Source organism: Aspergillus piperis (assembly GCF_003184755.1).
Source record: "Aspergillus piperis CBS 112811 unplaced genomic scaffold BO85scaffold_10, whole genome shotgun sequence".
NCBI classification, from domain to species: domain Eukaryota; kingdom Fungi; phylum Ascomycota; class Eurotiomycetes; order Eurotiales; family Aspergillaceae; genus Aspergillus; species Aspergillus piperis.
The window spans coordinates 1,037,092-1,054,000 of record NW_020291600.1 but is presented as its reverse complement, the minus strand read 5'-3'; the positions used below and the strand labels follow the sequence as shown (position 1 = coordinate 1,054,000).

The 16,909-nt window shown below is 51.2% G+C and overlaps 8 protein-coding genes across 8 annotated transcripts; 4 read left to right on the top strand and 4 right to left on the bottom strand.

The window, feature by feature from the left end:
- Window positions 1-9: 9 nt before the first annotated feature.
- On the top strand, window positions 10-568 carry BO85DRAFT_488794 (NADH dehydrogenase [ubiquinone] 1 alpha subcomplex subunit 1; the record flags this gene model as incomplete). Its single annotated transcript, XM_025663558.1, has 5 exons — window positions 10-57; window positions 129-221; window positions 282-289; window positions 365-491; window positions 548-568. The coding sequence occupies 5 exons, from the start codon at window positions 10-12 to the stop codon at window positions 566-568; spliced, it is 297 nt and encodes a 98-aa protein (XP_025515233.1).
- Window positions 569-755: 187 nt separating this feature from the next.
- BO85DRAFT_478456 (arylamine N-acetyltransferase family protein) lies at window positions 756-1,885 on the bottom strand (the record flags this gene model as incomplete). The annotated part of the gene is made up of 3 exons (XM_025662901.1): window positions 756-1,262; window positions 1,320-1,365; window positions 1,470-1,885. 3 exons carry the CDS (start codon window positions 1,883-1,885, stop codon window positions 756-758), a joined length of 969 nt encoding a protein of 322 aa, XP_025515232.1.
- A 536-nt stretch (window positions 1,886-2,421) lies between these two features.
- On the top strand, window positions 2,422-3,683 carry BO85DRAFT_520755 (RraA family protein). Its single transcript, XM_025665159.1, has 4 exons — window positions 2,422-2,641; window positions 2,712-2,787; window positions 2,845-3,254; window positions 3,325-3,683. The coding sequence occupies exons 1-4, from the start codon at window positions 2,588-2,590 to the stop codon at window positions 3,502-3,504; spliced, it is 720 nt and encodes a 239-aa protein (XP_025515231.1). The 5' UTR covers window positions 2,422-2,587; the 3' UTR covers window positions 3,505-3,683.
- BO85DRAFT_520754 (3-ketoacyl-coA thiolase peroxisomal A precursor) lies at window positions 3,547-5,471 on the bottom strand. Its single transcript, XM_025665158.1, has 3 exons — window positions 5,075-5,471; window positions 4,559-5,009; window positions 3,547-4,502 (listed from the first exon to the last, which is right to left on the bottom strand). Exons 1-3 carry the CDS (start codon window positions 5,082-5,084, stop codon window positions 3,704-3,706), a joined length of 1,260 nt encoding a protein of 419 aa, XP_025515230.1. The 5' UTR covers window positions 5,085-5,471; the 3' UTR covers window positions 3,547-3,703.
- Window positions 5,472-5,876: 405 nt separating this feature from the next.
- Window positions 5,877-7,015, top strand: BO85DRAFT_450033 (uncharacterized protein). Its single transcript, XM_025660288.1, has 4 exons — window positions 5,877-6,058; window positions 6,135-6,399; window positions 6,518-6,579; window positions 6,640-7,015. The coding sequence occupies exons 1-4, from the start codon at window positions 5,930-5,932 to the stop codon at window positions 6,736-6,738; spliced, it is 555 nt and encodes a 184-aa protein (XP_025515229.1). The 5' UTR covers window positions 5,877-5,929; the 3' UTR covers window positions 6,739-7,015.
- A 168-nt stretch (window positions 7,016-7,183) lies between these two features.
- Window positions 7,184-10,089, bottom strand: BO85DRAFT_37958 (uncharacterized protein). The gene is made up of 4 exons (XM_025656347.1): window positions 10,026-10,089; window positions 8,873-9,939; window positions 8,230-8,810; window positions 7,184-8,176 (listed from the first exon to the last, which is right to left on the bottom strand). Exons 2-4 carry the CDS (start codon window positions 9,914-9,916, stop codon window positions 7,246-7,248), a joined length of 2,556 nt encoding a protein of 851 aa, XP_025515228.1. The 5' UTR covers window positions 9,917-9,939; window positions 10,026-10,089; the 3' UTR covers window positions 7,184-7,245.
- Window positions 10,090-13,140: 3,051 nt separating this feature from the next.
- BO85DRAFT_37845 (NRAMP family metal ion transporter) lies at window positions 13,141-15,273 on the top strand. Its single transcript, XM_025656298.1, has 3 exons — window positions 13,141-13,906; window positions 13,966-14,237; window positions 14,300-15,273. Exons 1-3 carry the CDS (start codon window positions 13,262-13,264, stop codon window positions 15,108-15,110), a joined length of 1,728 nt encoding a protein of 575 aa, XP_025515227.1. The 5' UTR covers window positions 13,141-13,261; the 3' UTR covers window positions 15,111-15,273.
- BO85DRAFT_37866 (putative SNF7 family protein (Cta1)) lies at window positions 15,273-16,572 on the bottom strand. The gene is made up of 3 exons (XM_025656307.1): window positions 16,450-16,572; window positions 16,158-16,391; window positions 15,273-16,020 (listed from the first exon to the last, which is right to left on the bottom strand). Exons 2-3 carry the CDS (start codon window positions 16,221-16,223, stop codon window positions 15,436-15,438), a joined length of 651 nt encoding a protein of 216 aa, XP_025515226.1. The 5' UTR covers window positions 16,224-16,391; window positions 16,450-16,572; the 3' UTR covers window positions 15,273-15,435.
- Window positions 16,573-16,909: the final 337 nt, after the last annotated feature.

Below are 16,909 nucleotides of genomic sequence, written 5' to 3'. Positions count from 1 at the left end.
ATCGTCATCATGGGTGTTCCCTTTGAGGCTCTTCTTCCCTTTGGTATCATCATCGGAGTACGTCCAGCGACCGTTTCCTCCCCTCAATTGTTTTCGACTTGGCGGGTACTGACCAATGCGTGACACAGTCGTTCACTGTCGGCGGTGCCGGCTTGTGGGCGGTCCGGAAATGGGACAACGAGGGCAAGATGCCGCGGTGGAACAAGGACAAGTGGGATAGAGTAAGTGAACCTGCCAGCTACCCGATGCGACCGGGATCAGACGTACTAACTCTTTTACAGCAAAGTATGTGATAACCTCGATTTTTCCGTCGTGCAACTTCCTATTGGCGATCCCCCTATTTCCAATCTTGAACCAGAATCAGCGAACTAACCACCGATTCCCCCCGCCTACCAGTGATGGAGAGAGACCTGAGAATCACGGGCACGAAACGAGGCCAATCGAGCAACCACGAAGCTCCCAAGGGATTCGAGCTCAGCAACCCCTGGAAGGTACGCACCAGCACCATCAGCAGCAGTGAGCGAAGCAAGATACTAAGCTGTGGCAGATCGAGAAACGGATTTTCTAGACAGCATGGGTTGTCACACGTCATGTCATTATTCCCGCCTGTTCCTTATTTATTCGGCCGCATTACTTTCGAGAGAAATATCCACGCAATGAAAGATTGTTTGTATCATATTATAAAAAAAATTTATCTGGCCGGCTGGGTACACCGCCAGGTAGAATTCATTTAAGCCTTTGCATCACATCTATATCTATTTGATCTCAGATACAAAACCGCGGATAGCCTCGACTTCATAGTCGCGGAGGTGCATATCAAACCACTTCTCCAGGGCTTTGACGCGATCTGCGTCCCTTTCCAGCGTCTCTACAACCTCCGTCTTCCCAAACTGTCTCTTCTTCACCTCCCGCCCAACGAGAAAGTACATCCCCTGCACTACAGTTTCCGCCTCATCCATGATAAACCTCGTACAAACCAGCGACTGCGTGAACCAGCTCGTGGGCCGCTGACTCGTCGCATAATTCATGATCTCGAAATCCTGCGGCAGGAACTCTGTCCCCAGGAACGAGTACATGGGAATCCACCTGCTGTCAGGCGTATACCTAATCTGGTAGATCCAGACCTTTTGCGTCTGGTCCGCATACTCAGGCAGGGGCTCATGAACGAGACGCATCTCCGTCGGAGCCATGCAGACCGAAACGACATCCTCTTTCAGTGGCAGGGGGCGGGTAGGCCCATTACCCCCGAAACCGACGTCAACCTGCACAACCATTAGCTTGTAGTCACCAAGAATACTCAGATACTAGGATGAGCATACCGCATACTTCTCCCCCTCAATCAACACAATCAGCACCATATGCGACCTATACCATCATTAGTATATATATATATATATATATATCTATACCACCATCTCCATAGAAATTATCACTCCTAATATAGATAGGGTAAGGATTGAAAAACATACATCCCCGTATACAACCTCTCCAACCCCTCCTTCGCCTGCCCCGTCGCAGCCAAACACACCCTCCCACCCGTCGCGTAAACCGCATACCCTAGAGACTTCAACACCCCATACAGCAGGGTATTATTCTCCATGCAGTAGCCATCCAGCCTACGCGTGATTAACTTCTCATAAACACACGCAGGTCGGATATCAATGGTCCGGTGGTTGGAGTAATGCAGGGCTGAATTTCCCCAGGGAATGGATGCTAAATGCCGCCGTTGGATCTCGTATAGAGTACCCAGGGGATCGGCTTTCACGGCTTGTTGTGCTTGTTGTAATCTGCTGCTGCTGGTGGCGGATTCATTGGAGCCGTAGTGGATCCGCTCGAGGTAGAGGGTGAGTTGGTCGGGGGTGTAGGAGTAGGTATTTGATGCCATTTTGGATGTTTGTTACTGAAGTTTATGTATGAATGATGATGTCTTTAAAGAGTGTGATAGTAAATATGAACGTGGCCACGTTTAGATTAGTTGTCATGAAATTCTACGGAGATCCGCCGGCGTTTTACGGATGAGGAGGGGGGGAAGTTTTCAGTAGGTAGACTACCCCAACAGGAACTTAACTACCAATACTAAGCAAGTTACTTATAGATAACTATCTCATTGGATGGGAACTGACTCGATTGGGTCCGAGGGTTCAATCGGGCCCCCCCACATTTACTTATCCATGTTCGGGAGTGGCGGTGACATTTGTCAGGGACGATCCGGAGGGAGATAGATTGTATCTATACTGTTAGTATCTAGTAGTAAATAGCTATTGTCGGATGAAAGGGGAATAGACAAATAGAGAAGCGGAGTTTGGCAGACGGGATGCATGTAGATCCGATCGGTCGAATGGATAGAAACTACTATTATCTATCTTGTGTGACTATGTATTACACTACTTAGAAGTGAAGCTTTCTCACACATGATGTCAATTGCAATTGATCCTCGGTTATGCAAGAAGGATTCTTTGCAGCTTATCTGATCGATTTCAACTTATCCTTATACCCCTCTCCATGTATCAATCTACTACCTCATACTCCGCATAAGTAGCAACTCAGTATCTATCTACCCACTTCAATTCAATTCACTCCAATAATCATGTCAATCCTCGAAGAAAAGATCTCCCTCTTATACAACTACTCCGCCTGTGATGTACATCCATCCCTCCCCTCACATCCCCTCACCATCACCCATCTATCCAACTAACAAATAATAACATCAGGTCTCCGACGCCCTCCTCAAACTCCAACCCGTCCCTCCCAACACCCCACCCCGAGCAGGCTACATCGCAGACCTAAGTACATCACCATCCCATCCTCCCTACCCATCCTACCTACCAACTAACATCAAAACAGCCCCCTACTACCCACCCACCCAAGATCCATCCTCCACCACACCCCCCAAACTAATCGCCCCAGCCAGCACCCTCCAATTCATCCCCAAATCCACCCCTACCCCCGCAACTTCTAAGGCAATCCCCCCCTCAACGCACTGGTCGGACCTGACCACGCCCTCCACCATCCTCGTAATCTCCCAACCGGGAGACCAGCACTGCGCCGTCGTCGGGGGCATCATGGCCCTGCGGATGAAAGTCCGGGGCGTGCTTGGCGTGGTGGTGGACGGGAGAGTGCGCGATCGCGCGGAGCTCAAGGCCTCCGGGCTGGGGATCTGGGCGAGGGGAGGGTCGACGGTGGGGAGTGGGGCGGAGGCGAAGGCGGGGGAGATGGGTGGGGAGGTGTGTGTTTCGGGGGTTGTTGTTAAAGAGGTAAGAAACCTTTTGTGTCACTGGGGTGGTGTTTGTTTGGCTAATGGTGGGATGGTGGATGGGTGCACAGGGAGACATCATCTTCTGCGATTACGAGGAAGGAGGAGTGGTGGCTATACCTCGGGAGATGCTGGATCGGGTCCTCGAGGTGATGCCGAAGTTGGTGGGCATGGATGATAAGGTTAAGGAGGCAGTGGAAGGGGGGATGAGTGTTTTTGAGGCGTTTGGGAGGTTTAGGGGGAAGATTTAGGTCAATCCCTCTCTACTCTACTGTATAGATAGTTAGTGGGGTGGGATTTGGTTGGTAGGTTCAATTTGTATACAGTAGTATGGTATATAAGGGTCGTGTGAAGACCAGCTTGAAGTATAACGAGAATTAGATACAAATCGCTAGGAGAGACAAAACAAAATCATCAATCTAAGTAAGTTACACACACAGCCTTTTTGATTTACTCCGCAACCCAAACGGCCGCCATACCCATACCTGTGCCCACGCACATGCTGCTGACGCCGATCTTCTTGTTCGTCCGCTTCAGCTCCGTCAGCAGCGTGCTGATCTGGCGCGAGCCCGTGCAGCCGAGCGGGTGTCCGAAGGCAATTGCACCACCCTTGGGGTTGATCTTCTCCTGTGGCAGACCCAGCTCGTTGATGCACCAGACGCACTGCGAGGCGAACGCCTCGTTGATCTCGTAGATGTCCACGTCGTCCTTGGTGATGCCGGCCTTCTCCAAGGCCACGGGGATAGCCTTCCACGGGCCGATACCCATGAGCAGGGGCTTAACACCCACGACGCTAGCAGCGACGTACTTGCCGAGGATCTTCTGTCCCAGGCGCTCGGCCGTGGAGCGCTTCATCAGCAGCACGGCGGCAGCACCGTCGGAGATCTGGGAGGCGTTTCCGGCGTGGATGGATCCGTCCTTGGCGAATGCAGGCCGGATCTTGCCCAGCGACTCGGGGGTGATGCCGTCACGGATGCCGTCGTCGGCCTTGACGGTGATGGTCTTCTCCTCGCCGGACTTGGGGTCCGTCCACTTAACTTCCAGAGGGATGATCTCCTCGTTGAAGAGGCCGGCTTTCTGGGCCTTGACGGCCTTCTGGTATGAGGCGGCGGCAAAGGAGTCCTGGGCTGCACGAGTGACGTTGCGGTCCTTGGCCATCTGCTCGGACAGAACACCCATGGGAACCTTGCAGTTGGCCGACTCGGGGTGGGCCTCGAGAAGCTCGGAGAACTCGGTCACGGCACCGGGGCTGATGCTCGTTAGCTTACATATCAGAGAGGGTTGAGGTGAGGGGGCGGAACTTACCCGTATTGAGACGACATGCTCTCGACACCAGCACCAATACCAACTTCGATCATGCCCGATTTCACGGCATTGGCGATATCCACGATCGCCTGAAGACCGCTAGAGCACTGACGGTTCAGACTCTTGACGGCAGTAGACTCGGGGAAGCCCGCCACCAGGGCGGCAGCACGGAATTCCGTCGCACCACCACCTGGGGCAAGGACGGAGCCGACAGCAATGTCGTTGACCTGACTGGGGTCAATGCCGCTGCGGTCGATGACTCCCTTGAAGACACCGGCCAGCAAATCAGCGGCAGCGGTGTCCTTGAAACCACCTTTTCCACCCTTTGTAAGAGCCGTACGCAGAGCGCAGGTCACGACGATATCATCGGGGTGCTTCTCCGTGATGGCGGAGACTCCCTTCTTGCCACCAGGGCCGAAGTGGGAAGCCACCTGAGACAGACGTTGCTGGGCTAGTAACGCAGGACAGTTAGTTTAGAACCCTTTTTGAGACCAACAGAGGCTACTGTAGACTTACCAGAAGACATGATGACGTCAACGGGAGACTCGAATATAAAGAAATGAGATGCGCTAGTGGTATCTCCAAAGAAAGAGGAAAAAGGTTTTGAAGAGACTGAAGATACGAAGAACTGAACCCCTGGTCTTATAAGAATCTGGGGCAACGTGGAGAAAGCCAGTCACTTGCAATCAAACCGGCTGGGCTGCTCAGCTCTGCTTCAATGAACCGAGGCTTATGCGCATCATTGTTGTTCCGCGGAGGCGGGTCACGGGATGTCGGTCCACGAGGCAGCGGTTTCATGTGAAAAAGCAATGCACTAGAATGGCTGCTAAGTAATGAGTTGCATGTGCTGCTTTTTAGGGGGGTATGCGTATGGGTACGTCATGCGATCAGCAGGACCAAAGATGAAGGCAGGTATTATGGTCTGCTGGTGGTGTCCTGCAGTGATTAGTGATCTTGATGCATACTAGTGTCACATGCCTATGTAATTGCTTTGTTTTAAGATATATATATCTACGTAGTATTACCATGAACCCGTCCTTACGTTCCCAACAATCACCTCTATCGCACTATATGCAATGTAACAAACCCATAACAGACAATACCGATTTAAATACCAACCTAGAAAATCCCTTTAACTACGTACCATCTAAGATGTAGTAAGTAGTAAGCCATCTAAACAATGAAAGTCCACCACACGAACCAATCACCACCGAGCGGAACCCAACCTACGCCATCAGGCTAGTCTCTCCGCGGGCGGAATCCCACCCGCCCGGCGACAACTTTTCCTCCGCAATTCAAGATCGATCATCCCATTGACCGACTCTCTATAGTATCATCCATCAACCTCAATTTCATCCCAGCCTCACACCAATGACCACCTCCCTCCTCTTCCCGCGGCGCCTCGCCGCACTCACACTATCAAAGCCCCTATTCCCGAAACCACAAGCAGCAGCAGCTACCCGCACCCTCCCATACCTTCACCACACCCAAATACAACAGGTACACCTCCAACCAACCAACTTTCCATAACATAGCATAACACAAACTAACCATCAAACCAAATCCTCAAATATAGATCCGCCCCCTATCCCAAACCCCGCATACCCTCTCCTCCCCCTTCCGCCTCAGCACCAACAACAACCCGAACACATACGACCCCGAAGAAGGCGAATACTACAGTCCCTACAAACCGAAACGTCAATGGCCACCGGACATGTCGAAGCTCTCCCCGAAGCATCAGTTCCGGCTAGAACGGAAATATCGTCGTCGGGCGGCGCTGAAATATGCCCGGCCGAAGTGGGTTAAGGCGACGAAGATTACGCAGTGGGTGGTTATTGGGTGTATGTCCATCTATTCCCCGTCTGTATTTATTTGGTTTGGCGATGGCGGCAAACAATACGTGTGACGTGAAATTTGCAAGGTTGGGGGAAGGCTAACGTTTATGATGATGGAATTTAGTTGTTCTGGTGTATGCGTTGCTGTTTATGGAGTGGGATGAGCGTGGGAGTCCGTTTGATGAGGTGAGTAACCTATCTATCTGTGTGTTGAATATGGTTGAGCGGGTCGTTAACTGTGGCTAGATTCGACGGACCTTCTTTGCGGGTGTCAAGGGTGCTTTTTCGACGCCGCCGCCGCCTCGTCCTGTGAAGAGGTCGGAGGATGAGTCGGGTACGCAATAATCAGGTCAAGCCAGGTGCTGGAGGTTGACAACGGCATATCATTAGACTAGACCACTCCGTTCAATCTACACTGTATAGTATCCTATCCTGTACAACTATCATATGATTGGAATATAATGACAGCGAAGCTTAAGCCGCTCATGTTGACAACAGTAGAACTAAGCATACTCCACATCGGTCATGTCGTGCCTGCTATAACGCATCTGTCCAAGAAAAAGAATGATCGGCCTGACATGCAATCAAAGAACGTCAATATCGTCAGGTCTGTGGCCCTATGCCGTCATGAGTCGTTTCGCCGTGGCCGTCAAGTGACGGTGAGATGCACCCAAAACACCGCAGAAATGCCAACGCCGTCCAATCCCGATTCTCCAAAGTCACAATGATGAATAACAAACAAATCAGGTAACAACAACAACAAGTCAAAAACAGTAAAAGCCGTCATAATGCGGTGTCAACGTCGCCAACCAAGTAGAGACGTGACCGGTCTGCGCAGCCATAGGCTCACGTCTAAAGCCAATTCCCAAGGCCACTGTTGCCTTGGGCCCCGCCACGGCTAGCAGGGACATCCAGCGCAAGTTCCAGCTTGGGAGGCTGTTCGTCCAAGACACCCTTTCTGGGGCTTCCAGCTGCTGCCTTGATAGGGGACTTGCTCGGCGATCCAGGCTCCGGCCGAGGAGGGCCCTCGCGGACAGAAGTGTATGGCCACCCGTCATCTACAGCTGCAGCAACCCATGTCTTTAGGCAATCGTGCACGGAGGAATAGAACTTCTCCTTGCATGTTCGCAAACTGCCGCCCATAACCTTCTCGAATCCCGAAGCTCGGAACTCATCTCGGAGCTGGTTACGTTCTTCACTCGTTGGCAACGACGCCACCAGGCCATTCATGAGGTCCAGGTGCGCAGCCAGGTAGTTGGTCGCATCCCATTCCACGCCACCAACATAAGGAGCGGCGGGAACTGGAGGCCTAGGGGCAGGGAAATGACGCTCCCGGTAGCTCATGTACGACTTGTCGTCTTTCAAGATCGGGATCACGTTGAGATGATGCAGGAAGATCCAGAAAACTTCCTTAGTCACATTGGTAACCTCCTTGCACCAGACTCGGTAGGGGCGTGACTGATATATGTTCGCGATAAAGCTCAGAGGCTGACTCTCCTCCGGGGGAGACGGGTCGCGCAGGTAGGATAAGATGCGTGAAGCCCGACTGGCTGCCATCTCGTCGGACGATACAGCAGAGAGCTGAGTAAACAGGAGATTGATGATGATCCCACGGGTTGTGTACTCGCTTGGGCCCTTCTTCTCTTCGTCAAAGAGCATTCGCAGCAATGCGGGGAACAGTTCGCCCTCGATGTTGGTGAGATGTTGCAGAGCGATGGACGTCGTGCAAAGAGCTTTCAAGCATAACAAGGTTTCGTGAAGCAAGGTATCTTCATGCTCTTCCCTATTCGAGTTATGAGCCCCCGGTTTACCAATCAGCGAATACGTTAAACTCACCTCCATTCAACCTTCATGATCCGGTAGAGCAGCTGCACCACCTCATCCATCCCACCGTCCGCAATGAACGTATCAACCCAGCTGACAGTTTCATTCCGGAGGAGGATGCGAAGCTTGTGCATCTTCCCAACCTCAACCATTTCTGGCTTCTGAATTTCTCTCAGATAATGCACAAAGTCCGACGGATCAGCTGCAGTATCACAAGCTGTGGCAGAAAGTGAGGTAGTGGAAGCTGACGGGGTACCGAGCCTGGAGAATCCTGTGGGCTGCGAATAGTCGGCCGACTTTGGACGCCTATAGAAACTTCCGCTATCCGGGCGCTTCTTGGGCGAAGAGCTGCCTTTGGAGAATGAGAAGCCGCGACTGCGGGATCGCGAGCGAGATCCTTTGCTGTCATGGCCATGGCGGTCCTCCTTTGGCTCCTTCTTGCGCCCGCGACGACCGGTACTATCTGTACCACTAGCACCAGCGCTATGCGGCGTAGCATTTTCAGCTCGATCCTTCATGATGAAATCTGCCTTTATGTTGGTATCCAGAGACCTCATCTTGTCTCGCATATTATGAGGGATATTTCTAGCATCCTGTCTCATTATTAGTCTAGGCTCTTGATACCAAGAACAAGGTTAGTTCAAGATGTACTAACCAGTAGCTTTTCAAACTCGCTCTCAAGCTCCTTGCCGGTCAAGCGTTTCTGCAGTTCAGCCTCCTGCTCTTTTGCATTGAATGCTGAGATTGCCGCCTGGACGCGAGAGAGTCGTTTCGGGCTTGCCTCCGGTTTGCATTCCACTGGGGGATGGTATTCCGGGCGTGAGAGTGCTCTGGGCCTCCCATGTTTCTTGGGCGAGGCGGGTTCTGGTTGGTTACCTGAAGCCAGCTGGTTCGCCGTCATGCCATCTATAGGATCCATTAGTTCTTTCACCTTGCGATTGCCCGCGAGGTAGTCCGATTTTGGGCGTGGCTTGGGATCCCCGCGTGCTCTGAGAGAGGGTCCATCGTAGTCATAGAAGTTTCGCTGAAGAGTGGGACCATACTCCCTAGGGGTGTAGAGGGAAACCTCTTCCTGTAAAGTCCTACGCTTGTGCTGGGAACTGGAAACCTCAGGCTGGTTGTAGTACGGCGGTGTTGGGTAGTGGCCCCACATTGGAGAGGGCATGCTATCGACAGGGTCCGATGGGCTGCGGTTTTCTTTGTCCCGGGCGCTTTTCGAGTTTTCTCCTTTTCTTCCGCGTTGAGATCGTTTCAGGATAGCCGTGAGACTGTTGGCCGACTTTGCTTTCTTCGGCTTCAAATTCGCTGCTTCGTCATCTGGCGTCTCATCCGACTTGTCCTTGCGTTCCATATAGCTCTTGAGAGATTTCAGTGAGACGGCGCTTTTTGTCTTTTTGTGTAGAGTGTGTTTCCCTTGCTTTCCAGGTGATCTCTGGGTTGAACTAACGTCTGCTGAATCCCGGTTCGGGGCTATTTCTGCCAGTGGCTGTTCCGCAGGGTGGTAAGGTCCATCGACTGGGGGCGCATATGGGCTGCCACTAGGCTGGCCTGTTTCAACGACCCTCGGGGCGAGGACATCATCTGCAGATGAAGTCCGTTTGTGGGCCTTGGATGACCAGATAGCTCGCAGGACGGATGGTTTGGTAGGTCCACGGGAGGAATCGTCAAAGATGCTCGGGGGTTGTATGCTGGGAGCCATGTCTTATCGCCTTTGGCCCGAAACTGATTAGGAAGCCACAGGCTGTGTTAGCAGAGGACAGCCATCAGGATGAAGGTTACTATGGAACGGGTAGGCGCAGGCGACTCACGGTGAAAGGGTGCTCCCGCGTAAAGATAGATCGAACACCAGCGAAGGATACGAACGCAGCGGAAAATTCTATGCAAAGCAGGATAACAAGGACATGCAAGAGTAAAATACCGACGACATGGATGAATGTCAATTAGGAGAAGGAAATGAGGTCAGACAAAAAAAAAGGGTAACAAGGTAACTAAGGAAGAGAAGAGAAGACACCGGTGCGAAGGAACAGGAGACACAGCAGCAACAGCAAACACCAGAGAGTCAACCTCAGGTGGGTAGACCGGGAATTTGAAGCCCTTCAAAGGTCTAAGACGGGCAGGAGCCGTAAGCATTCCCCCACTGCATAGCCTAGTCTGCCAACGCCGTTGCCAAACGGCTGGAGATGGGAGCACCGCAGTGAAGCGGAGGGTGTAAACACTGTGCGGGCAGGGAGGTTGCTGGGGGCAACCGCGCCTCCGGTCGCGCCGGACAGTGCATCACCCCGTCATGATCGTCTATCTATCAATCGGGCAGTTAATTGATCGGGCAATCATATCACTTCCATCATCCTCCGTGTCCAGCCCGTCCAGAAAGCATATCCGATCACCCGTCATAGTGAGCTGGGGCCCGTCGCGATGGAAATTGGGGTCGATGTCATAGTGGAGGAATAGCCGGCATGGAACCGGCTATTGAATGGACCATCACAATCTGCTTGGGTCGGAGTGGGTGAGAGATCATATATAATGTCATTGGATAACCAGGAATTGGACAGAATAATATATTTGTCTAACTATAATGCTGTCATCATTGTGATCGGTAGTAGCTGGTGTGGGTTTCCGTTCCTCTTCTTTTCCTCATAGTCGTATCCACTGTTGGATGTCAACACGATGGGCTCTTGACTGATCTGTTGGCGTGCCGAATCGGGACTAGTCCGGCGCATGATGTAGTTACTTCCAGTCTAGACAACTACCACTATGCTCTCTCTCTATCTAATTACGCTCTGCTCTCACCAGTATTTGCTCGATCAATAAATTATTGCTCTCTTTGCTTTTGCATCCCCACGCTAATCATTATGGAAGCCTCTACTGCTCTGGCCGATATCAAACGATGTGAACAACAGGCAAGGGGTGAACATTGCCCCTATATCTTACTCGATTTAGGAAATAGAAGACGACCTCCTCACTGCTCTAGGTAGCCATCTAATGGTCTGTCACAGATCCTTGGGAGTCAAAACCGTCCCTCAAGTCCAAGAAGAGTAACACAAGAAAAGGGATATCGCTTGGAAGATCTGAAACAATTTGTGCGACTTGCGATAGCTAAAAAACAACCTCTTGGAGTGAACCAACAATTCCCATCTCAAAATAAATCAGACTCGAATCAAGTGATTAGTCCCATACGGGAAAATGACCAGGATATATCAGAAGACATCTGAAGTCTGTGAGACGTGTACGACACACATTGTTACTGACCATTTGCTTGATGCTACACAATGTCTACAGGACTCTCGATCCGAGTCGTCTGATAGCCGTTTAAACTTTCAAGCACTGACAGACGGTCTTGTGCTATTTTGAGATACTAGATGCTCACGTTAACCTACAGCAGGGGTTATTATCTAGAGACCCTTGAAAGATGCCCTGGGTTATCTCTGGGAGACCTGTGTGGGCAGTCAACGCTGATATACCAATACCTAGAGGATCAAAACCGAACGCAGATTGAATAACTGACTTCATTGGCCACAAGGGCTACATCGGTTGACTAGTACAATGGACACAAACATCCAGCATGGACCGTCTTCGCTTTAGAACTACCATACAACAGTCGGTTATAGAAGCATATTCCACTCGATGTAGGTTGGGGATGCAGAACTCAGGTGGGTTCCTCAATGCCAACTATGCTGTTGATCTGGGGACTAGCATGCATCTTGCGTAGTTTTCAAAGTACCTAATACATCGAAGAATCACTTAAAAAAAGCCATGACTGTCCATCTAGCCATCTTGCATAGAGAGTAATAGTTGCCGTGCGATGGACATCAATTGGGGGAGCTCTAGCAATAAATAGCCTTCGAGAGGATCACCACTGGAGTTTTGTCTTCGAAAGTGCGTCTTTTTCTCATTGCCATTACGCGTTCTCTGACCCGCAATGGGTATACCAAGAAATTGTTCGGAGACCAGTCAACATGCTGACCGAGGTATCTTGTCGCCTATCTTGTGAATTCGGTAGCATAGCGCTGGGAAGAAACCCCTGAAGCCATTCTGGCATAGGATCTAGACACTTGGCTCAAGGGTTGGCGACTCCATCAAAACCTGTTGCGCGATTAAAGTGATTTGGAAGGGTGCTTTCCACGATGTTACCTCGAAGCCACAACGGTCCGGATCCATTCGCAAAGAATGGTCCGATATCGAAACAAAGATCTTGGTCCCATTGATTGCCGACACGGCAGCAGCCGCACGGAAGCACCAGAATCTCGCGGTCCCAGATCTCGGCCCTATGTGTAATTTCTACAGTACAACCTGCCCATCATCAAGGAAATCATGCCGTTGATGTACTACGAAGACGCCAATTTAGGCGCTTAGATTCCGTGGAAGTGGTCGAATCAGAGGGAAGACAAAGGCCAAGCAGATCGATCAGCTGCAGCCAGGGGAGGACAAGGCGTATCACGGGACTTCAGGAATCTATGACTTGGCTGCCAAACCACCTCTCTACCATCTATCAATGTGTCTATCTTCTGGGCCCATTAAAACCTTTTCTTCCGGTGCCCATGGGGTATCCATGCAGACTTCCGTTTTTCGCTGAAATTTAATGTGTCACCGAATCCACGAGAAAGACAATGTTGCCTAGAATTGATGTTTTTAGTCGGTCTGGGCGGCCCAGTTGGCCACACTTCACCGCGAACAGCCTCAGAACCGCATGCCGTCATGCTACCAAAATTCTGAATCTCCCCCTCCTCTTCTCTCTCCTGCTTCTGACTGGAGTGAATGTCACTGATTTTATCTTTTGGACCCATCTTCCATCGTAACAACTGCATTTGAACACTTAGCAGTCGATCTATCTATTTCTTCCGACCCTCTTCCCTGTTCCGCAGTGGACGTGTCTACAGCGACTACCGCAATCGGGCAGTTTCGGGCAGGCTTCCCCGCAGGGTCCTTGAATTCTAGACTGACGTCCCGAACGTGGCGTTGCCTAAATACTCCGACTTCGTGGGTTATCGGAATAGCTGCAATTGATAATATCTCCAAATCGTGTCACTGAAGAGCTTCTCAGCCCGCCATGAATTGTCCTTCGCGCACCGATGACACCCTCGAGCACCCGGGATGGAACCAGAATCCGCCGGCGCTGAATGCCGACATTACCACTCGAAGCGATTTCAACGGCATTGCGAACTCGAAGGTGCATCGGAGACACGCAGGCGGTATGGGGGGAGCTGCAGGTGAAGGAATTGCAGCGATGGATCATAGACCAAATAGTCTAGATGGAAACGAGCCCGAGATGGAGAAGAAGACCCCCGGCGAAGTGATTGCTGCCGCTCCTGGGGACCAATCACCCAGGACGAGCAGCGAATCACCTCGCCGTCCTTTCAATACATCAACTTTTTCTTTCTTTCTCCGCCTCGCTCAAAGTATCAAGAAGTTTGGTCGCTTTGTCGGCCCTGGATTCCTGATCGCGGTAGCTTACATTGATCCGGGAAACTACTCCACCGATGTCGCTGCAGGCGCAGAGTTTCGCTATGCTTTGCTCTTCATCGTCCTAGTTTCCAACCTTTTTGCTATCTTTCTACAGTCGCTGTGTATTAAGCTCGGCACTGTGACCGGGCTCAACCTGGCGGAAAACTGCAGGGAGCACCTACCCAAGTGGTTGAACTACATCCTGTATGCTTTTGCGGAGGCCGCCATCGTGGCAACTGATATCGCAGAAGTAAGCAGCTAAACTTCCCGCCTCTGCTTTCCGATGCTGGTGCTAAGCGGGTGTCCTAGGTTGTCGGATCTGCCATCTCGCTCAACCTTCTCCTGAAAATCCCTCTGGTGGCGGGATGCGCAATCACACTAGCCGATGTTCTCTTCATCTTGATATTCTATAGACCGAATGGCGCCATGTGGGGATTGCGTCTATTCGAATTCTTTGTCATGCTATTGGTCCTGGGAGTGGTGATTTGTTTTTGCATTCAACTCGCTCTCATTAAAGAACAGTCGGTCGGAGCTGTTTTCCGAGGCTACTTGCCTTCGTCTGCCATCGTGCAGTCCAATGGGTGAGTAGCCCGCTTCGTAAATGACTGAGACATTGAGAGCTTACTAACTTCCTGTCTAACAGTCTGTATCAAAGCTGTGGTATCCTCGGTGCTACGGTGATGCCTCACTCCATGTTTCTTGGCAGCGGAGTTGTCCAATCGCGACTGAAGGAATTCGATGTTACCCAAGGCTACGTCGATCCCTCCGTCTGCCTTGGAAGCACCAACGGAGAAGTGGAATACAGGCCGTCCATCCAAGCCATTCGGGGATGTCTGAAGTACTCCGTCATTGAGCTTACGTTGTCCCTCTTTACATTTGCCCTGTTCGTCAACAGCGCCATTCTCATCGTTGCTGGTGCTTCCTTGTACGGCACTTCGGGAGCTGATGACGCAGACCTCTTTGGCATTTATGATCTTCTCTCTAGCTCCATTGCCCCGGCTGCAGGTCTGATCTTCGCATTGGCCCTGCTCCTCTCAGGCATCTCCGCCGGAATCGTCTGTACCATGGCTGGACAAATGGTCAGCGAGGGAATGCTGAACTGGAGTATCAGACCTTGGCTCCGGCGACTGGTCACGCGGTCAATCAGTATCATCCCTAGCATAATCATTGCAGCTGCTGTCGGCAAGGAGGGATTGAACAAGACTCTGAACGCCAGCCAGGTGGTTTTGAGTGTCATCCTGCCGTTTGTCACTGCCCCTCTGGTTTACTTTACGTGCCGCAACCGTTACATGACCGTCCCTACGGATAGAAACTTCGCCGGTGAGAATGCCTCGGCCGATGGAGTCAAGATGAGAAACAACTGGTTTGTTACTGCCATCGCTGTCATTGTTTGGGTAATCATTGCGGTCATGAACGTGGCTCTGCTCGTCCTGATTGGACTCGGCAAGGCCTAGAGCGCGAAACATCTGGAACGCTGAACTGGAGGGGACGATATCTCTTCGAAAGGAAGTGTCGCTGGAATGTGCAAGCCGTGTAGCTCAGAAGGGTGGAGGTACGGTATAATACACCCCGAAGATGCAGACACGAGAAAGTGAGAAGCAGAACATACACAATAAAAGTTCTTAGAATGAACACAGCTTAATCGATTAATTCAAAGGGGAGGAAAGGGGGGAAAGAGAATAGAAAACACAATAACAAGAAAAAAAAAATCCCAACTCCGATGCCACCATGATCAGAACTCCTAAACCGCTATTCTCATAGTAAACCATATATGTAATCCTAACCCAACCCACTAGCAGGCTCCTTAACCTTCGTCTGCTCCGGCGGCTCATCAATAAACTGCGGCGGCGCCACCTCATCCTGCAAGAAACTCGGCATGGCACTATCCGCCATGGAGCTCTCCATCATAGTCTCCTCACCCAGCGCCTCCAATTCAGCATCAAGTTCCGCCTCATCCACATCCTCAGGAACATCATACGCCCTCGAGATACTTTCCTGAATCTCATTCCCCACGTCCATCAAATCCGCCATCTCATCCTGCAACCGCTCAATCTTATCAATATCAATCTGACCATACTGCTTCTTGAGCGTCTTGGTAGTCGTCTTCATCGCATCCACCGTCGTCATCACATTCTTCAGATTATCCTGCATCATGCCCGCTTGCTCCATATTCCACGACTGCTGCGACAGCTGATCCCGCTGCGCTTCGTACTGTTTCCGTCGCTGCAGTACCTTGAGTGCCTTCTGCCGTAACGCGGTTTTTCCCGGCCCGTCGCGCATCTTCGAGATCTTCGTTTGATAGGTTGATAGTTCCGAGTTGAGTGCCGCAAGCTTGACGTCAATGCTGGAGATGCGGGTTTCCACCTGTCCGGGTGGGAGGAAGTGTTAATCATGCGGGGTCAGGCGGGTAAGGGGACGAGATGGATGGATGGATTCGGAGAGTTGGGCAACAACATTGATGGATGGATGACTGGTTGGGAAATGGGAAAGGGAAAACGTACATTGGTTATGGCCCCATCTAGAGTTGGCTTGGGTGCCGTGTTCTTCGTACCGAATAGCCGGTTCATTTTGGCGGATTGGATGTGAGAGGATTGCGGAATGAGCTTCTTGTGGCAAGCTTGAGGGTCTTGAACAAGCACCGAACTGGGGGGTAGATAGATGGATATGGTCTGGTCGGTCCTTAGCGGCCGCGGTCTCGCCTCGCCGCCTTGGAGATACCGGTCGGGGGTATAGAGCTGTGTCGGGTGGTCCTGTGAGTTGGGGCTTTGCGCGAGAAAAGGCTTGATGAATTACAAAATGTTTGTGATAGTGAGCGCGAGATGATTAGACCAGGTATTATAATACAAAAGTATTAGGTTAGAACAGCGGGGGGTGAATGTTATCAGTTGCGCTCGAGACGAAGCTTAGGCTGCTACCTAGAATTGCCCCCACGTGATGAGGTATAATACAGTAAGATGTGGTATTATGCAGCAGATACGGTTATATGCTGTTCTGGCTAAATTTGTCAGTATGATATTGGCCAGTGAATTAGATGACAGATATGATACAGTTGTTCTCTTGTAGCAGGGATAATTATGTTCCCAGACTATAACTGGAATTGTCCTGATGATCAGATCCAGACTTGACTCGTGATCCGAGGCAGATTTGAACCGGAGGGACGGAGTATGGGGTATTGTCTTCAGTTAGTTGACTGCAAGGCTGATCTGCTTACTGGCCCCCCGAGTCTAGCCTAAGCACACGCTTGTTCACCCGA

Excerpts from the sequence above, each read along its gene's own strand:
- BO85DRAFT_520755 (XM_025665159.1), top strand. The coding sequence starts at position 2,588 with ATGTCAATCCTCGAAGAAAAGATCTCCCTCTTATACAACTACTCCGCC. Across the intron at positions 2,642-2,711 it reads ACAACTACTCCGCCTGTGAT|GTCTCCGACGCCCTCCTCAA; the intron begins GTACATCCATCC and ends TAATAACATCAG. Across the intron at positions 3,255-3,324 it reads CGGGGGTTGTTGTTAAAGAG|GGAGACATCATCTTCTGCGA; the intron begins GTAAGAAACCTT and ends ATGGGTGCACAG.
- BO85DRAFT_520754 (XM_025665158.1), bottom strand. Across the intron at positions 4,503-4,558 it reads AGCATGTCGTCTCAATACGG|CCCCGGTGCCGTGACCGAGT; the intron begins GTAAGTTCCGCC and ends AACGAGCATCAG.
- BO85DRAFT_450033 (XM_025660288.1), top strand. The coding sequence starts at position 5,930 with ATGACCACCTCCCTCCTCTTCCCGCGGCGCCTCGCCGCACTCACACTA. Across the intron at positions 6,059-6,134 it reads ACCACACCCAAATACAACAG|ATCCGCCCCCTATCCCAAAC; the intron begins GTACACCTCCAA and ends CCTCAAATATAG. Across the intron at positions 6,580-6,639 it reads GTGGGAGTCCGTTTGATGAG|ATTCGACGGACCTTCTTTGC; the intron begins GTGAGTAACCTA and ends AACTGTGGCTAG.
- BO85DRAFT_37958 (XM_025656347.1), bottom strand. The coding sequence starts at position 9,916 with ATGGCTCCCAGCATACAACCCCCGAGCATCTTTGACGATTCCTCCCGT. Across the intron at positions 8,811-8,872 it reads GCGAGTTTGAAAAGCTACTG|GATGCTAGAAATATCCCTCA; the intron begins GTTAGTACATCT and ends ATAATGAGACAG. Across the intron at positions 8,177-8,229 it reads ATCATGAAGGTTGAATGGAG|GGAAGAGCATGAAGATACCT; the intron begins GTGAGTTTAACG and ends TAACTCGAATAG.
- BO85DRAFT_37845 (XM_025656298.1), top strand. The coding sequence starts at position 13,262 with ATGAATTGTCCTTCGCGCACCGATGACACCCTCGAGCACCCGGGATGG. Across the intron at positions 13,907-13,965 it reads TGGCAACTGATATCGCAGAA|GTTGTCGGATCTGCCATCTC; the intron begins GTAAGCAGCTAA and ends CGGGTGTCCTAG. Across the intron at positions 14,238-14,299 it reads GCCATCGTGCAGTCCAATGG|TCTGTATCAAAGCTGTGGTA; the intron begins GTGAGTAGCCCG and ends CCTGTCTAACAG.
- BO85DRAFT_37866 (XM_025656307.1), bottom strand. The coding sequence starts at position 16,223 with ATGAACCGGCTATTCGGTACGAAGAACACGGCACCCAAGCCAACTCTA. Across the intron at positions 16,021-16,157 it reads TAGATGGGGCCATAACCAAT|GTGGAAACCCGCATCTCCAG; the intron begins GTACGTTTTCCC and ends CCACCCGGACAG.